The 16,398-nt window shown below is 40.9% G+C and overlaps 1 protein-coding gene and 1 long non-coding RNA gene across 9 annotated transcripts in view; one reads left to right on the forward strand and one right to left on the reverse strand.

Annotated features, from left to right (window-relative positions):
- Positions 1–16,398, reverse strand: part of cald1a (caldesmon 1a) — a 208,700-nt gene that overhangs the window by 76,546 nt on the left and 115,756 nt on the right. For 7 of the 8 annotated variants that reach the window (XR_006315061.1, XR_006315060.1, XM_043713556.1 and 4 more), the window contains one exon: positions 1,604–1,732. Coding sequence is in view for 6 of the 8 variants with exons in the window: in XM_043713556.1 (XP_043569491.1) it covers positions 1,604–1,732 (129 nt within the window). In the remaining 2 variants the exon portion in view is untranslated. Of the gene's footprint in view, positions 1–1,603; positions 1,733–14,558; positions 14,621–16,398 lie in introns of those variants that run through there. The other variant, XM_043713555.1, reaches the window with a different exon arrangement.
- The window catches only part of LOC122561628, an 82,267-nt gene continuing 82,083 nt past the window's right edge, over positions 16,215–16,398 (forward strand). The window contains exon 1 of the long non-coding RNA XR_006315062.1: positions 16,215–16,253. This is a non-coding gene — a long non-coding RNA (uncharacterized LOC122561628). The remainder of the gene's footprint in view (positions 16,254–16,398) is intronic.

Below are 16,398 nucleotides of genomic sequence, written 5' to 3' on the forward strand. Positions count from 1 at the left end.
TGCTTCTGGAAGGCAAGTACAGAGGTGGGAAAAGAAAAGAAGAAAAAGAGGTTGCAGAAAATAAATGTGACAAAACAGGAATGAGTGCAAAATGAAGAGAGGCATCAGGTGAATGCAGGAGCTGAGGTCTGAGCTGATATGGAAAATGTAATGAGAGGTACAGGCAGCTTGAGAAGGGCAGCAAGGATCTGGGTTAAAGTTTGCGATGAACGCTTACCTGAGGCTTGCTTCAAAATCAGCTGAGGTTCAAGCAGGGAGTGAGTGGCCAATGGGAGTGCATCACAGATGGCTGGTAAGGGACTACAGGGAGGCCAGGGTGGAGGAGAATTAAATGGAACAGACACACTTTAAGTGCAGATGCTGCAGCTGTGCAGAGAAGTCAGTGCTGCATTCGAAACTACCCTCCCCACAAAGCTAGAAAGAGAATAAACGGACAAAGGGAGAGACTCCAGGAAACAGCTGGACAGAGTGAGAGAGACAGAGAGCAAGAGAGAGAAAAACTACCAAGAACAAGACAAGTCACAGAGAGAGTAAGAATCTAGAGAATGAGCCAGAGTGCACTGACCCTACAGATTGGGACTGTTCTTCCATAACTAACCCAAGTCACCATTCTTCAATTAGACTCCTGACAGTGATCATATTCTGGCTATTGCATCATAGGAAGCATCACAGTCAAACCTCCTTTGAACAGAGTGGCACGTGGCTCAATGGTTAGTACTGCTGCCTCACAGCACCAGGGACCAGGTTTGATTCAACTTCGGGCTACTGTGTGGAGTTTGCAAATTCTATCAGTGTTTGCATGAATGTGATCTAGTTATCTCCCAGAGTCCAACAATGTGCAGGTTAGGTGGATTGTCCAGGGATGTGCAGGCTAGGTGGGTTAGCCATGGGAAACACAGGGACTGGGTGAGTGGGATGCTTTTCAGAGGGATGGCGTAGAATCGATGGGCTGAATAACCTGCTTCTAAATTACCAGGAATCTATGATTCTTAGTTGACATTCACAGCTGCACACCTTTGAAGCTTAGGGTCACTGGTCAATGATCGGGAGGGAGCAGACCCATGTTTTAACATCTTTTTATAAGTAAAGAAATAAACTAAACCAATTCAGCAAAATATCAAAAAGAGAGTGAGGTTTATTGTCTGTTATATCTTGCTTCTGCTAAGAGGCAGTTAATGCATTGGAGGCTTTGACACTGATTGCCACAAGGCTGAATGAGACAGCTTCAGTGGAGATAGGTAGTAATTGTCTCGCCATATATTTGCAGATGTGATTGCAAGGAAATACAAAATGTAAATCGTAAAATGATAAAGCATTGAAAAGAGGCCATTTGGCCCACTGTGCTTGTGCTGGCTCTTTGTAAGGGTTACTAATTTGTCCAACTGCCCAGTCTTACCCCACAGCTCGTTTGTTGTGCACAAATTTCTGTCAAGATGTTTTGTGGCTGAAGTTACATTTCTCCTTCTGTGCTCAAGGCTGGGTTATTTCTGAGGGTGTAATCAGACATCTTGCCCTCCCAGATCAGAGCTCCACTCAATGGAAGTATAGGACAGAGAATGGGTAACGTGCCTCTGCCATGTTGGATTCCACAGTGTCTCCCTACCTGTTCTGGGAATTGAATTCCAGAGTGTCCTGGCTGAGTGCTGATTCCCGCAGGCGCTCCTGACGAGCTTTACGACGCCGTTCTTTAGCAAGTTCTTCTTCGTCATCATCTGTTCTCTGACTGGTCATTCTGCCAATAAAAAGGAATTCATTGTGAATACGGTCAACATTTACTCTTTCATAGTATCCATTGGTTCATCAGTTTGAAGGTTCAAATTCTCTACATACTCCCCCATCAGCCCTTCTCCCTAACCCCTCGTCAATTCTGAATCATACAATTTCTAGCCATAATCATATTTGGAAGCCGCTGGGACTTCTATATAAAGAATGTTCAAAGAGGAAGTCACAGGGTGTGGTAATGCCCTTGGGTTTGCTATTATGAGGGACCTGTAAGCAGAAGTGTTAATCCTATCATCAGTCTTTCAATAAACAAACATTATTAATAGGCAGCACATCTCAAAATAATCACCCACTTATTTTATTAAAAGGGCACTACCCAGGCTGCAGTGTAATTTAATAACAGCCAGCGCAATTGTCGCTTTAAGGGCACCACTGGTATAATTGAATTATGATATAGTCTTATCAAACTATAATGTTTTTATGAAGCAAATCAATCCAGAAATAACTTAACTAATGAAACGCAATGTTATTATTCCTCATATTATTGGTCTTTACCATCTCAAATGCACGCTAGACACAGTGGTGCCCAAAACGGAAAGATCAACATTCATTCTCTCCACCACCGATGCACAATGGCAGAAGAACCACAGCAGAATGTCTCCAAGCTCCCCCATCAGCACCTTCTAAATCCATGAGCTTTACCAGCTAGGAGACAGTGCATGGGAACGCCACTACCTCCACGTTCCCCTTCAAGACACATACCATCCTAACTTGGAACTAAATCACTGCTCCTTCACTGTTACTGCATCAAAATCAATTCTTATGGTATTGTGGGTGCACCCCAAGAACTGCCGCAGTTCAAAAGCACAGTTCACCAACAACTGCCCAAGGGCAATTAGGGATGAGTAATAAATGCTGGCTTACTCACTACACTCACATCTCATGAATGGATGAAAAAAAGACCAAATTCACCATATTCATTGCTCTTATCAATCCATCACATCTTTCATCACTTCAAAGAACTCAGCAAGTTTGTCATGCAAAATCTTCCATACTATAATTCATGCTAATCTCTTCTATTTTGTCTTTGCTTAAATATTTAGTCATTGAATATTCAAATACAAATCTTAATGCTTTACCTTCCGCAGACTTGAGCTAGCAATCGGTAATTATCTGGTCACGGAACGTGAACAGACGTTTCATTAGCACTCTCCTGTCTGCTGGCTCACTTCATTCTCACCAGAACTCAAACATAATTACTCTACTTCTTTCCCCAGTTCCATCTAGATCACCTGATGCTTTCAATGGGTTTTTAATCAGAGGCCAGAGGAAGGATACCCTCACAGACCATGTGGAATGCAGGAAAAGTCCTGTAAAATTAAGAGCTGTCAAGAGCATTATAAAAGGTAATGGGGATAGTGCTTTTCTTGTCTGTGACTTGGAGGTGCCGCTGTTGGACTGGGAGGTACAAAGTTAAAAATCACACAACACCAAAGGGTTTATTTGAAAGCACAAGCTCCACAACCACCTGATGAAGGAGCAGCACCCTGAAAGCTAGTCCTTCCAAATAAATCTGTTGGACTATAACCTGGTGTTGTGTGATTTTTAACTTATTTCATAGAGACGTAGAGGTTTCAATTGAAGAACTGGACTCTTTGTTGCAATGGAAAGTCACACTCTATCTTATTGTTCTATTTGATTCTCTACTTATCTATTACTTACCTTTTGCCTACTTTCTTTGGAGTAATTAAGTATTCCTACCCAATGAACAGACATTTGTCAACATTGTTATGAGAGAAGGTTGGAAAGATTCAATATTGAGAGAAGGTTGATGTTAGGGGCCTTCAGAGAGGTAAACTAAATCTAGAGTGAAACAGGAAAGGGTCATCCTGAACACTATTTGAAATCAAACCACAAACCTGCCATCTGGTATGAGTCCAACATAGTAAAAGAAATCTCCTGAACAAATGTCAAAAAACACTTTCTCATGAAGAATTTGATTAATACTTGATGGGGTAGCTGGCTAAGGTTTTGAATGATTGTGAAATTATTCCAGAGAAATGTGATGGGGGTCAAGTTATGGAAAATTAATTAAATGGGCAGCAATACTACCCTGTAACTCAGAGGTACAAGAACAGACAAAGGCGATAAAGAGAATTAGCAAAGAGAAATAACAGAGCTAGAACTGAAAAGATTGATAGGCAGTGATCTTAAGATAAAATTAAATATTTTTTGTATAAATTGTTCCTAATCAAATCATTGCTGGCACGCTCTAAACTTCAGAACTGTCCCACCAAGCATGGAATCATGGCATCAGTGTGGTTTGGTTGGAATTTGATTTGGAATCGAGATGCACTGGGTTTCCCAAGAAAACTATGAACACTCACTCTGTTTTAGTGGAAGTCCCAGCTATTTTTGCACACAGCTCAGCGGCACTTTCAAGGCATTTCTGAAGCTGTGCTGGAAAACCTGTTAGAATGCACTATTATACATTGTGTTGAATGAGCTCTAAGTCATTTTGGTTGCCATGGACCAGTTTGGGTCAAATGACCTTTCTCCCTGCTGTTGGACTCAATTACTTTACACCAGTTGCTGAGGTTATAATGTGAGGGAGAGGGAGACCTTTCACTGAGGCACTTGCCAAGGGCACATAAGTGAATTTGGGATGCATTGGCAACATCGTGGATTTGGGTGGTCACAGATATAGATATGGAGAGAGGGAGTGAAAAAAAGAGATATATAGAGAGAGAGAAAGAGAGAAAAAAGCATCCTGTACAAATTGACTATGTAAATGAATCTTTACTGCATACTTAAGGAATTATGCGAGATTACACAACACATGGAAGTGGGAGGGACGTTTAGGAAATATACATCAAAACATGAGAAATCTAAATAATAGAAAAACTAAAGCCCTTTGACTGAAATTTAAGAACTATTAGGAACCCTCAGTTAATACTTCTCAAAACATATTTTCTCCCACAGGGGAGAAAACATATTTTCTCCCATCTTACTTATTCAGGTCTTTAAGATAAAATTTTACTTTAAACGTTGGTGCATTCTTAGGTACTGTTAGATATTCTACATACTCCGCAAGTGGGAAAGTACATATTCCTGAGAGAGAAATCCCGGACCATTAAAATATCTGAGATGTTGATAGCATAGCTAAAGCTTATTAAAATTAAGCAAGTCATTTGGAGAAATGTAATATTCTTGGCAGCTTCTTCTGTGGGATAGTTCTGTCAACCCAATGAACCCAAGACTAAGTTTTTGAGGAATTGACTAGCTTGAACTCAGCTGACAGCAGTTATCAGGGAAATACTCTGAATCTAAATTAACCCTAAATAAGAGTTAACTTCAGGCTTGGCAGTGAGAAGTCATCAGGTTTCTCCAATCCCTTTGATCATCCAACCTGTCTCCAATGGAATGGAAAACTCTGCCCAAGGAAGCTTTTGGTTTCTGGGTGGGGGTGCTATCTGTGGCAGGTAAAGCACGTGATGAAAATTCAAGGAATGTTCCTCACCAGGGAAAGAATTTCTACTTACCCGCTAAGACCATATTCATCTTTGATAACTTCATAAATGATTCAATGTTCTTGTTCCTCCAAGAAAGATAAATGACTAGATCATCAACTGCAGCCTGCAGGGAGGATTATCACCTATTATTGACATGTCCTGGGCAATTACTGGTGTACTATCCATCATTTTCTGATGTGTGGTGTGGTAAGCAGCATTCTCACTGCAGCTACACATGCAAATTTTAGGCAGAAGTGTTGTACAAGAGGAGAGGGGTGACTTTATAGAGATATTTAAGATTACAAAAGGGTTTGATGAGGTAGGCAAATGGAAAATATTTAACATTTAAGGCAAGAGACAAGAACTAAGGGGACATTAATAAGAGTCTCTAATAAATCCAACAAAGAAGCAAAGAAACTCCTCTACCCACGCTGAGGTTATAATGTTATCCTTCACCATGAGGAGTGGATAACACTCAAGAAGTCACACACAACAGAAGAAGGAATATAGGGCTATACCGATAGCATTGTGTGATGGAAAATGAAGGGAAGTTCACATAGGGATTAAAAACCTGCAAGATCAATTGGGCCAACTGGTCTGTTTCAGAGCTGGACGATTAATGTAATTACGATTATCTGACAACTTTTCCAGCTTAGCAAATGTTGCCATGACCTGATTGTGGAAAACATAATTTGTTCTTCATTTAGAAGCCAGCAATGGAAAAAAAGAGGCTCATTGTTCTCTTTCTCAAACCAGGGGCAGTTGCTATAGAGAGTATATTCTTGACATAACTATAAAACCTAGCAGACCACATGAAAATTAGACCACCTATGGAATAAAAACACAGTTGGAATGCTGCTAAACTGCTAATGATGTTTTTTAAAATTGCATACAGTAGTTCTACTGTACAGTGATGAAATGTCTGACCTAGCAGTCGAGAGTGACAAGCTAAATTAACTTCAGTCTGGGCTGGTAATGGATTTAAATTGGGTGGGTCAGACATGAGTTGCCATACTGTCTTTTCAGCAGGTTTACGTGAAATCTCAGCTGTGAAACTATCCAGAACAACCCCATTGCTGATAGCTAAATGCAAAGATCTACATATCTACATATCTAGAACAGTGGTTTGTTTGAATGGTGTCTTGTGGAATTTCACTAACCTAAGTGTGCAGCACCCTATCACACTGATAAACCCAAAACATTTCTCTTTAAGCACTTTAACCTTAGCTGGCGGCCCCACTTTGGATTAGATTCAGTTCCAGAAATGCACAGCATGCTGCCAGGCAACTAAATGGGATAAAGAACAGAGTGATGCCATTGATCAGACTGGCATATGAAGTGAGCCACAGGCATGTTCTTATTCTGTAACTGTAACTTCTAAAAATGACTGGTCCACAACTAGGCACCGTGGGGGCAGCACGGTGGCACAGTGGTTAGCACTGCTGCCTCACAGCGCCAGAGACCCGGGTTCAATTCCCGCCTCAGGCGATTGACTGTGTGCAGTGCTGTTCGATTAGTATTTTACTCTCTCATGATAATTTCCTAACTTTCAAGCAAATTTTAAATGCTCTGTTAGTGCAATCAGTTAAAGCTCTTATCAGAGTGGACACATCTATTGTGACTACATTCTCTCCATTTTATTCAGAATTAGAGTAGTCACAAAATTCTCTGGTCCATATGGTGACCAAGTGGTCAGATATCTAATTTGCACAAATAGAACGTAGTCTTTGGAGCTCTACGAAGTTGCCTGGACCCCTCCAGAAGCAAGATGTTCAAATGAAGATCAACTGGTACCTTTAGCTGTGCACAAGCTAAAAGTTTTTGCAGTTAATGGGAGTGAAATACATCTTGGACAATGTGGTATATTCACTGTTCACCAGATTTACTCAGCTATTGTCTGGTGCTGAGACAAGAGGAACTCCCCCTAACTCTCCATGAATTCAACATTCCAGTTCTACCATATATTACTTTACAGGGGATGGTATTAACCGATACCGATGGGCAAAAAAACAGGCAATAGCAAATCAGTTGCTACCTCAGCATCTTGCCACATTTTCATTTTTCTATGTGTAGTAACATGCCATAGTTACACATGGTCCCCAAGCATAGGTTGGGGTGAATTTGTTTTCTCAAGTAAATATGTACTCATTCTGATCATAATTTTGCATTTCCTTTGATCTTTTTGCTAAGGCAACTTACTGATCAGGCGGTTGTTTTGAACAAATTCTCATTTTGCTTGGATACAATGTACTTGTGATTTTATCTTGCATGCACTCAATTCTGAAGGTAACAGTAGTGTTGATGCTCTCAACAAATTGTTTTGTTCACACTAGATTCCCGTGAAATACTTTGGAATATTTTGTTATGTCCCAATGTAAATGCAAGGTAAAAACATAAGAAACATAAACAGAGTAGGGCATTTGCTCTTTGGCCAATCCACCTCAATTCCAACTTGCCACATGATCCTGAAATCTTTCGGCTCCCTTAATTCTAACAACCTCTGTCTTCAATGCATTTTAAGAGCTTTCACATCCCTCCTTGGTAGAAAATTACAAGATTTAGAGCGCATTGAATCACGATTCTTCTCATTTTAGGCCTAATCAACTGAATAAGGTCTAAGACCCTATTCTGACACTATGACTCATAGGACTCTTGATTCCAGACTCCACGGTTGAGAAGTCATTTTCCAGCACATGTTCTGTCAAGACCTTAGATTCATTTTACTTTTCAATGATAACAAACTTTAGAGAAGATAGGCCTAGTCTATTTAATCTCTCCTCATAGGACAATTACCTCAAACAAGGAATTTTTAATAAATCTTTTTTGCACTCCCTCTAAACCAGATACCTCCGTCCCTAGCTAGGGAGCTAAAACTGTACACAATTTCTGAGGTGTGACCTCAAACTGCTTTGCAACTGCAGTAAGGTTTCTTTATAGAACTGCAATCTTTTGATAGTATAGGTCAACATATCATTTGCTTTCCTAATTGCTTGCTGTACCTCTTCTTATGTTTGGTGTATAAAGCCACTCAAGTGCTTCTGAAAACCAATATTTCATAGTCTTACTATTTAAAACAAATCGGTTTTAGTATTTTTTCTTTTAAAATAGATAACTTCAAATTTCACCAAATGATGCAACATCTGCTGTGCTCCTGCACATTCACTTAATCAGTCTGTATTCCATTCTGTCTTTGTCTGTTTCTCACAGTTTAGCTTTCTGAATAACTTTGCGTCATTAGCAAACCTGGATATGTTAGACTCATTTATGTAAATATCTGAAACCCAAGAACTGATCCTTGCGGTACTCAAGTATGTTTCTTTATTCCTGCACTGTTTTCTATCAATTAATCAATCCTTAATCCACACAAACATCTTACCCAAATCTCTTTGGAATCCAATTTTGAAAATTGCTACTTATATAGTAATTTAGCAAATGTTTCTTGAAAATCCAAATAGGTCATATTCAATGGTCAGCTTTTGTTTATCCAGCTATGTAGTTATAATCTTAAAACTTCCAACAGATTTGTCCTTTTCAGAGGTCTGTGTTGACTCTGCTCAATCACAATCATTTTCCAAATGCCTTATTCCCTCATTCCCGGTATAACGTCTATCATTTTTTTCACTACCACTGGCAGACTAATTGGCTCACCTTCACCCAAACCCACACTACATCGTGATTTTCCAAGGTTACATCATTCCTCTTTAGTGTTTTTATCCCGGTATTTGTCACAAGGACGGTCCTCGCGTTCTCCATTTTACATATCTCTTATCAAAGTCAAGTAGCCTGGAATATTTAGTTTCAAACTTGATCACTTTACAATCATTTTAATAAAATTACAACAGTCATTTCTTCTAACTCGACAGTTGCGTTCTTGTGTGACTCTGCACTATATAAAAATCGCGCAATAAAAATAACACTTAAAGTGTTGGTGATGTAACCGCATTACTGCCAGCACATTTTACAAGTTCGCATTTTAGAAACAGCGATCCCTCTTCATCAATTGCATTACAGTCAATTAGTGTTAACAAAAGATGCTTAATAGTAGAACTTGGACCAAACCCATTTATTCTCTCTGTCAATGTATTATTTTGTTCTGTTGTGAATATTTCAAGCATTCAGATATAGTGCCTTTTGCTTTAATCAATGCTTGTTCTTTTTTTTCCCTGAAGGCCTGTTATCTTTCTTTGTCCCTTCTGGCCCATTCTGTTTGCTTTAACCAACTCTACTGGGGCAGCCTGGTGGCTCAGTGGTTAGCACTGCTGCCTTGCAGCGCCAGGGACCTCGGTGCGATTCCTTCCTCAGGTGACTGTCTGTATGGAGTTTGCACGTTCTCCCAGTGTCTGTGTGGGTTTCCTCCCACAATCCAAAAGACGTGCAGGTTGGGTGAATTGGCCATGATAAATTGTCCATAGTGTTAGGTGCATTAGTCAGGGGTAAACATAGGGTAGAGGAATGGGTCTGTGTGGATTACTCTTCGGAGGGTCGGTGTGGACATGTTGGACCAAATGGCCTGTTTCCATACTGTAAGGAATAAAAAAAAAACTGCACCTTGGTCTAAGTTATTGGTTTTAAGTTCATCATTTTTATATTTTCCCACACCTCCTTCATTAGCTGAATTTTCTTTCTGATCCACCAGGGCACTGTTGCTAGCTGTTTTAAAATGTACCTAAATAACAATCATAAGATTGGGCCAAGTGAGGTTCTGCATTATAATTGGAATCCTGCTCCCCAAACTGCCTTTGCAGAAGCTTATTCCTGGTTTTATCTACATCATTGATTCCTATCTGGACCATGGGTCCTTCCCCACCATTCCAGATTCTTGGTATGACTGGAAAATCAGTGCATCAGCCAGTGTATTCTGGCTCAGATTAGGAATGCATTCACCTCCGACTAAGAACACGCTCAAACACTACTGCAAGCCTTAATTTGCCAATATTGTACAGAGTGAGTGCTGGATGATATACAAAGATTGAGAAATTCTCCAGATATCATGAACAAGATTCCTTCCTCAACAAACCCCTGAAATGTGGATTAAATGGTCATTCACAGAAGGGAGGAATCTTGTTCAGGATATCTGACGAGCTCTTCAGTAAAAGGTTGTACACTTAGCTAATCAAACAGAAACTGGCTTTCTTGTCCCATCCTGCATTTTGTGAAGCACTTTGAGACAACCCAAGGAATTGCTTCTTTTATAGTGTACAATTTATTCATAATGACAATGTTTGTTTTCATAGATAAACTGCAACAATGGTTGCACTGTCTGTATGTAAATAGAGGAACACTTTAAATTCCAGCTGCTCAGTTGTCGAATTTGTTTGACAGGGAGAAACTTTGAGTTCAAAGGAAATGAATTTACTTGGACTTCAATGAACCTTTGAATCTTCGAGCTTCTTTGTACAGAAGCCTTCAGCTTCATCCCAGTTATCAAAAATTTAAGAAAAATGTACTCCTGCAATGAGAGACACAGTAGGCGATGCCTGTACTCAGTTAGCTGGTATATGATTACTGCTCCAGGGCATGTCGACTGGTGAAAGGAAATCAATAGACAAATGAATGCTTTTGTTCCCATCCTATGGCAAACCCAGTTTTGTTATGATAGTCTGGACAATGGGGGCTGTCCATTCAGCTGTTTGATGATGTGACAGCTTTTGATGAGCTTTTAACGATTGTGGCTCATGTGAACCATTTACTTATGATGTATAGAATGCATCAAATTTTTCAACATCCTGTTTATTTTACTGTAATCTGAAAAAGAATTGGTCAACTAGATACAAAATTCAGCTGAATTTGTTCTTCTGACATTTTCTAATTGTGGACAAAATGTCTAATGTTAGAATTAGCAATAATATTACGCTGTAACCCAGGAACTAAGTAAGCACCATTAACTACAGCTTTGACTGTCAGCAACTCTACGGCAATGAGCCAGATGTTAATGCCTTGGAACAGAAACTACATTCTGCTATCTTCCGTATAAGCTAATTCTTCAATTCGTTCATTAAGAATGATTCAACATCTGGAACTTCTGCATATGTGGTTTACTTAATTTATATGTATCAACCTGTTCAGAAATACATCTAGGGCAGGTGGGACTTGAACCCAGGCTTTGTGGACCAGAGGTAGGGAACCATACTACTGCACCACAAGAGCCCTTGTGGATTACTTTCCAAATCATGGCAAATACAAATCTGATAGAATTCTCTCATTTGACACATCCATCTTGGTCCCACATTAGGAATATTATTGAATCTATTCATGAAGCAATTCCCCTTATTTTGCTCTTATTATTCAATTCAGGCATTCCCATTAATAACACGAGAAAGTTTAACTGATCTAAATTCCTGAGTGAATGGGGAGCAAGTCAGGAATTCAGAGTTTTAGCTTAATGTCTGGCCTGTGATCATTTTGTGTGATGCTACAACATCAGTATAATAACTCCATATTTACTTGTGGTAAATAATTCATATACAGAGGAACCTCTATTATCCAGCATTTGAATTATCCAAATTTCAGATTAGCCAGACAAGATGGCAACGAGCCAATGCTTGGCTAAACTACGTTATCCGGCACTCGATTATCCAGAATTCGATCAACCAAATGAAATACTTCCCTGCCCGTGACCTTGGATGATAGAGGTTCCTCTGTACCTCTGTGCAGGAAAATTCTTCAACACTTGGCTTTCCTCACCCAAGGTTCAACTCATTGTTACCAATTTTCTAGCTAATTTTTCACCACTTTCCATTTTAATATCTTACATATTTTCATACTACTGTCTTTCCCTTTCTCTGTTCCAGTGAACAAAGCCCCAGATTTTTGAATCTTTCCTCAGAACTATAATTTATTTTTAAGAAACTGGAAAGAATCAAATCAAAAGAGAACCCTTAGTATATCATCTCTTTGTTGACTGATTCCCATCTGTTTATTAACTTGTGATGTTTTATGGGGGAGGAAGGGAGGACATTTAATGCAGAGGAGTCAATGTGCTGAAGACTCCCGATTCACTGACACTCAGTTTCTGGCTGATGGACCCTGCAGTGTGAGGGGGATGAGTGGTAAGGCATGAAGAGCATTCATTCCCACCCATGTCTTTGCTACCATCCCCCCATCCCCCCCCCCCCTCCCTCATGGTCTCCATTCTCCCCTCTGTCATCTTACGTCATGAAATGTTTCTGATCTTGTATCCTGAACAATCGTGAACAACTGGATTAAAAGTAGCATGATAAATACATTTCAGAATCAGGCTCTTTCCCTCCAAGTCTCTCTTGCACATCCCAATTGCCTTTGTATCCATTGGCAACCCAGTTTGCAGCTGCTTGGATGGCAAGCTCTGGAATCTACCCCAAATATCTCAACTTCTCTTTTACAATGCTTCTTAAAACTTACCAGCTGTGAATTGCCTTCTTATCATGTACTCAGTATCAGTTCCTTCTCCGAGCATGCTTTACTACACAAAAGCATAAGATAAATGTAAGTTGCTCCTGTACTACATTGCTGTTATTCTCAAATGATAGATAGTGCTCTTTTGTTGCTTTCCAGATCCAACAGGCCTCGGTCAGATAGTGCAAGGTTGATGCAGAGGAAAGCACACTCTGTTCAGTGTTAACAGCTTGGCTTCATCCTGACCTTAGAAAAACATTCACACGGTAGCATTTCTGGTTGCTTTTCAGAGTGAGGTTGTGAATTTGGTTTGACATTGCAGGTAATTTGTAATATAGACCTGAGAGCATTAGTTGCAAGTTTCTAAAGCTCATTGCCTGAGAAGCTAACCTTCAAACTGCAGTTTGACTGGCCGCAAACAAAAACCCAATTTTAATTTATGCAAATGACAAACTCACATATTGAGACCCCAGAAGCCATTGCCTTACAAGCTTGACCACTCCACTGAAAACAATTCTAGCTAAATCAAGGATTAGTCAGTCAGTGAGTAGCAAAAAGCCAACACTGGAGGCCTACAGAAATGGTCCACAGTGGGCTAGGTAAATGATGGGATTTGGTGGGTAGCTCAGAGGTGATCAGAACCTTAAGGCTTTCTTGTGGGGTCCAGAGGACGACTGTAATGCCTCCCAGCCTGAAAATGAACCTTTCTGGCCCTGGATCTGACTTTTGACAGGTTTGACTTGAAGGAAATATGACTGTTCGTTCTTCGCCCAAGGTTAAAATCACAGAACAGGCTCCAGTGATATTAAAAAAGCCAGGTCTGGTACCTAAAGAGGACATTACCGCCTTGGGAAATGTGTGTCTGCACTGCCTACAACTGAAAATTGTGTTCGGTCAGATCAGTCAGGAGAGGAGTGTATCAGGCCTCCAAGCCTCTGGGTGCAGCTTGTAGTTAAGCAGTAGGCTGTTAGTACAATGTCACCATTTCTTACTTTTTGGAGTTGCAAAGAATGAGTGAACATTTAAGCAATTAACAAGAGGAGGCCATTCGGCCCTTTAATCCTGATCAGTCATTCAGTAAAGCCAAAGCTCATCTGATCTTAACCTTGAATATCTCAATAATCTTTCATCCCCTTGGTGGGCGGAAAATGACAGACGTGAAGTACACATTCCAAATGAGGCACGCTCAATCTGTGATGGGAGCACAAACCATCTCTTTTCCTGTAATAAGTGTATGATTAGCTCATAACAAAATAAAAGATGGCATTTGTGCCAAGATTTAAAATTTGACCCAACATGTGAATTCAACAAGGAGCTGTCAGTGGCTCTTAAGAATCCTCCTCTAACGTAGTTTCATATGTGCCCTAGTTATTTCACTCGGTTTAATTTTACCTGATAAATTGGGAAATGCCAAGGTAAACAATGACTTGTGTCTGTGTACGTGTCTTTAACTTCCTGAATGATTTTCAACTCCAGTCCACCTACGCCAACAAGAGGGCTGCTGTCTGGAAACAAATCAGCAGGCATGTAAATGAGCAGAGCTCTCTAGTGAAGAAGGCACCAACTGAATCTTCAACATGACTAGATTCGCTGACCTCAACCACTGCTCCGTTGTTTGTAATCCTGCTTTCTTACAGCCCAGTGGTGCTGATCAAAGTGAGCAGCACACGTATTGAAAGCCGTCAGTGGATTAATGGCAACAGTGTACAAGAAAGACTTTGTCATGTGCTGCCTTTGTTGGAAGGTGGAACAATAAAACAGGACGAGCTGAAGCCTAGCGTACTAATCGGTCCATTTTAAGGAAAAAGTAATTGGGTGGGGGGTGGGTAGGTAAATGCACGACAGAACATTGGCTGCTTTATTCACTGAAGACCAAGTTCCTGCTGATTCCCTGGTGTTTGCATAAAGCTCAATATTACAAAACCAGAAACTCTTTAAACGGGTACTTACTTTGAGAAAGCTGACCAGTTCTGTTTGCTATGTGTTCTGCTGGCCATTATTGAAAGAACAGATTCCTGTAGGGTTTGGCTGGATTTCGTTCTTTAAAAACTGTCGACCGAGCCACACAAGTGAATCATTCAACTGATTTAAATGCCTGGCATTTCTCCTTCAAAATGGCCTATCGTCTCATATGCAGACATACCGTGTTCATCTACAGCTCTCCTGAGGCTCCCTCATCATTTTGAGGAGAGGCTGCAATTAGGTTCTGTGGTTGGATCTGGGTCACATGATTATGGTATTGCCTGTAATAGAAGCCCCCCCCCCACCCCCCGAGCAATTTAGTTGAATTACTGCTGTTGAGCTGCCTCTTCTCTTTCAGCCTTTAAAGTCAAACTATTTTCTGTGAGAAGAAATGTTTGACATTCTCAAATATTGTGTGTTCCAATCCTGTTGGTCTTTACAAAAACAACTTGCATTTATATAATGTCACTAACGTAGTAAAGTGTCCTAAGGGGCTTTGTAGAGGCATCAAACACAAAGTTGAGACAGCAAGTACAGAGAGATATTAGGACAGATGATTAACAGCTTGGTCAGTCTGGCCTTTTTGAAGGTACCCATTCTGCCAGAGGCTGAGGACCCATCAGCATTCGAGGCTCCATTGCCCTGAGGAGCCAACTGCTAGCAGGAAAGCTGCCATTATAGATTAAAGTCGGGTGCCAGAGGGGCTTCCCCATCTGATCCACACCAGCTCGACTTCTCTGAAGATCTCATTTAAGTTGTGCCTCTGAGGATACTGTGTAGGTTTGATGGACTGCCTGTGCTAAATTGGCCCCAGGGCATCCACCGATGTGCAGACTTGGCTGGCTAGCTACGGGAAATGCGGGGTTACAGGGATAGGGTGGGATGCTCTTTGGAAGGTAAATGCAGACTGGGTGGGCCAAATGACCTCATTCTGCCCTCCACTCTGGCACATCGAGCCTCCCTAGTGGTTCTCAACCTACCTCAGTCCTGCCCAGCTCGGTCAGCAGGGTCCGATAAGGTTCTGAAACTGCTGGCTGTCAGATTGCTGCCAGCGTGTTCAGTGTATACTTGCCATTCGGTTAAGAGAAGCGAGCTTGGAGGAAGCTGCCTCCAAGGTGAAAATCCCGCCTCAAATATCAGCTTAACATTTTGGCTAAATCTGGACAGGGGGCACAGTTTCAACATTGTGTGGACAACATGAACCTCACGAGAACTGTAAACTGTGAGAAGGACAATGGGGAAGTTCAAAAAGACATTGACATGTTGGTGGAGTGAGTGGATAGATGGCAGATAAAGATTAACATGGAGAAGTGAGGTGATAAGACCTCAATACAAAGAACATAGCATGAGAGCGTAATACAAAAGGGTATGATTATCAAGGTTGGCAGGAGGAGAGACACTCAGGAATATGTGGACATAGGTGGCAGAACAGGTAGAGAGAGAAGCTAATAATGTAGATAGTATTCCAGGCTTCAAAAGTAGAGGCACAGACTACAGGAGTTGGGAGATTATGATCGTCCTTTCTTGGTCATTGGTTAGAGCTCAGCTGTTTTTTTTATTCTTTGCCAGGATGAGGATGTCACTGGCTGGGCCAGCAGTCCTTGCCCATCCCTAATTGCCCAGAGATCAGGGAAGAGTCAACCACATGGCCATGGGTCTGGAGGCACACGTAGGCCAGACCAGGTAAGGATGGCAGTTCCCTTTCCTGAAAGACATGAGTGGGTGCCATTATTTCATGAAGGCATTGAAAAAATTGTAAAAGAGGCTTCCAGAATGTGATGAGAAACTCTGGGGGCAAACAGACAGTTTGGTCTGTTTTCCTTGAAGT

The sequence above is a fragment of the Chiloscyllium plagiosum genome, chromosome 23, assembly GCF_004010195.1.
Source record: "Chiloscyllium plagiosum isolate BGI_BamShark_2017 chromosome 23, ASM401019v2, whole genome shotgun sequence".
NCBI lineage: Eukaryota > Metazoa > Chordata > Chondrichthyes > Orectolobiformes > Hemiscylliidae > Chiloscyllium > Chiloscyllium plagiosum.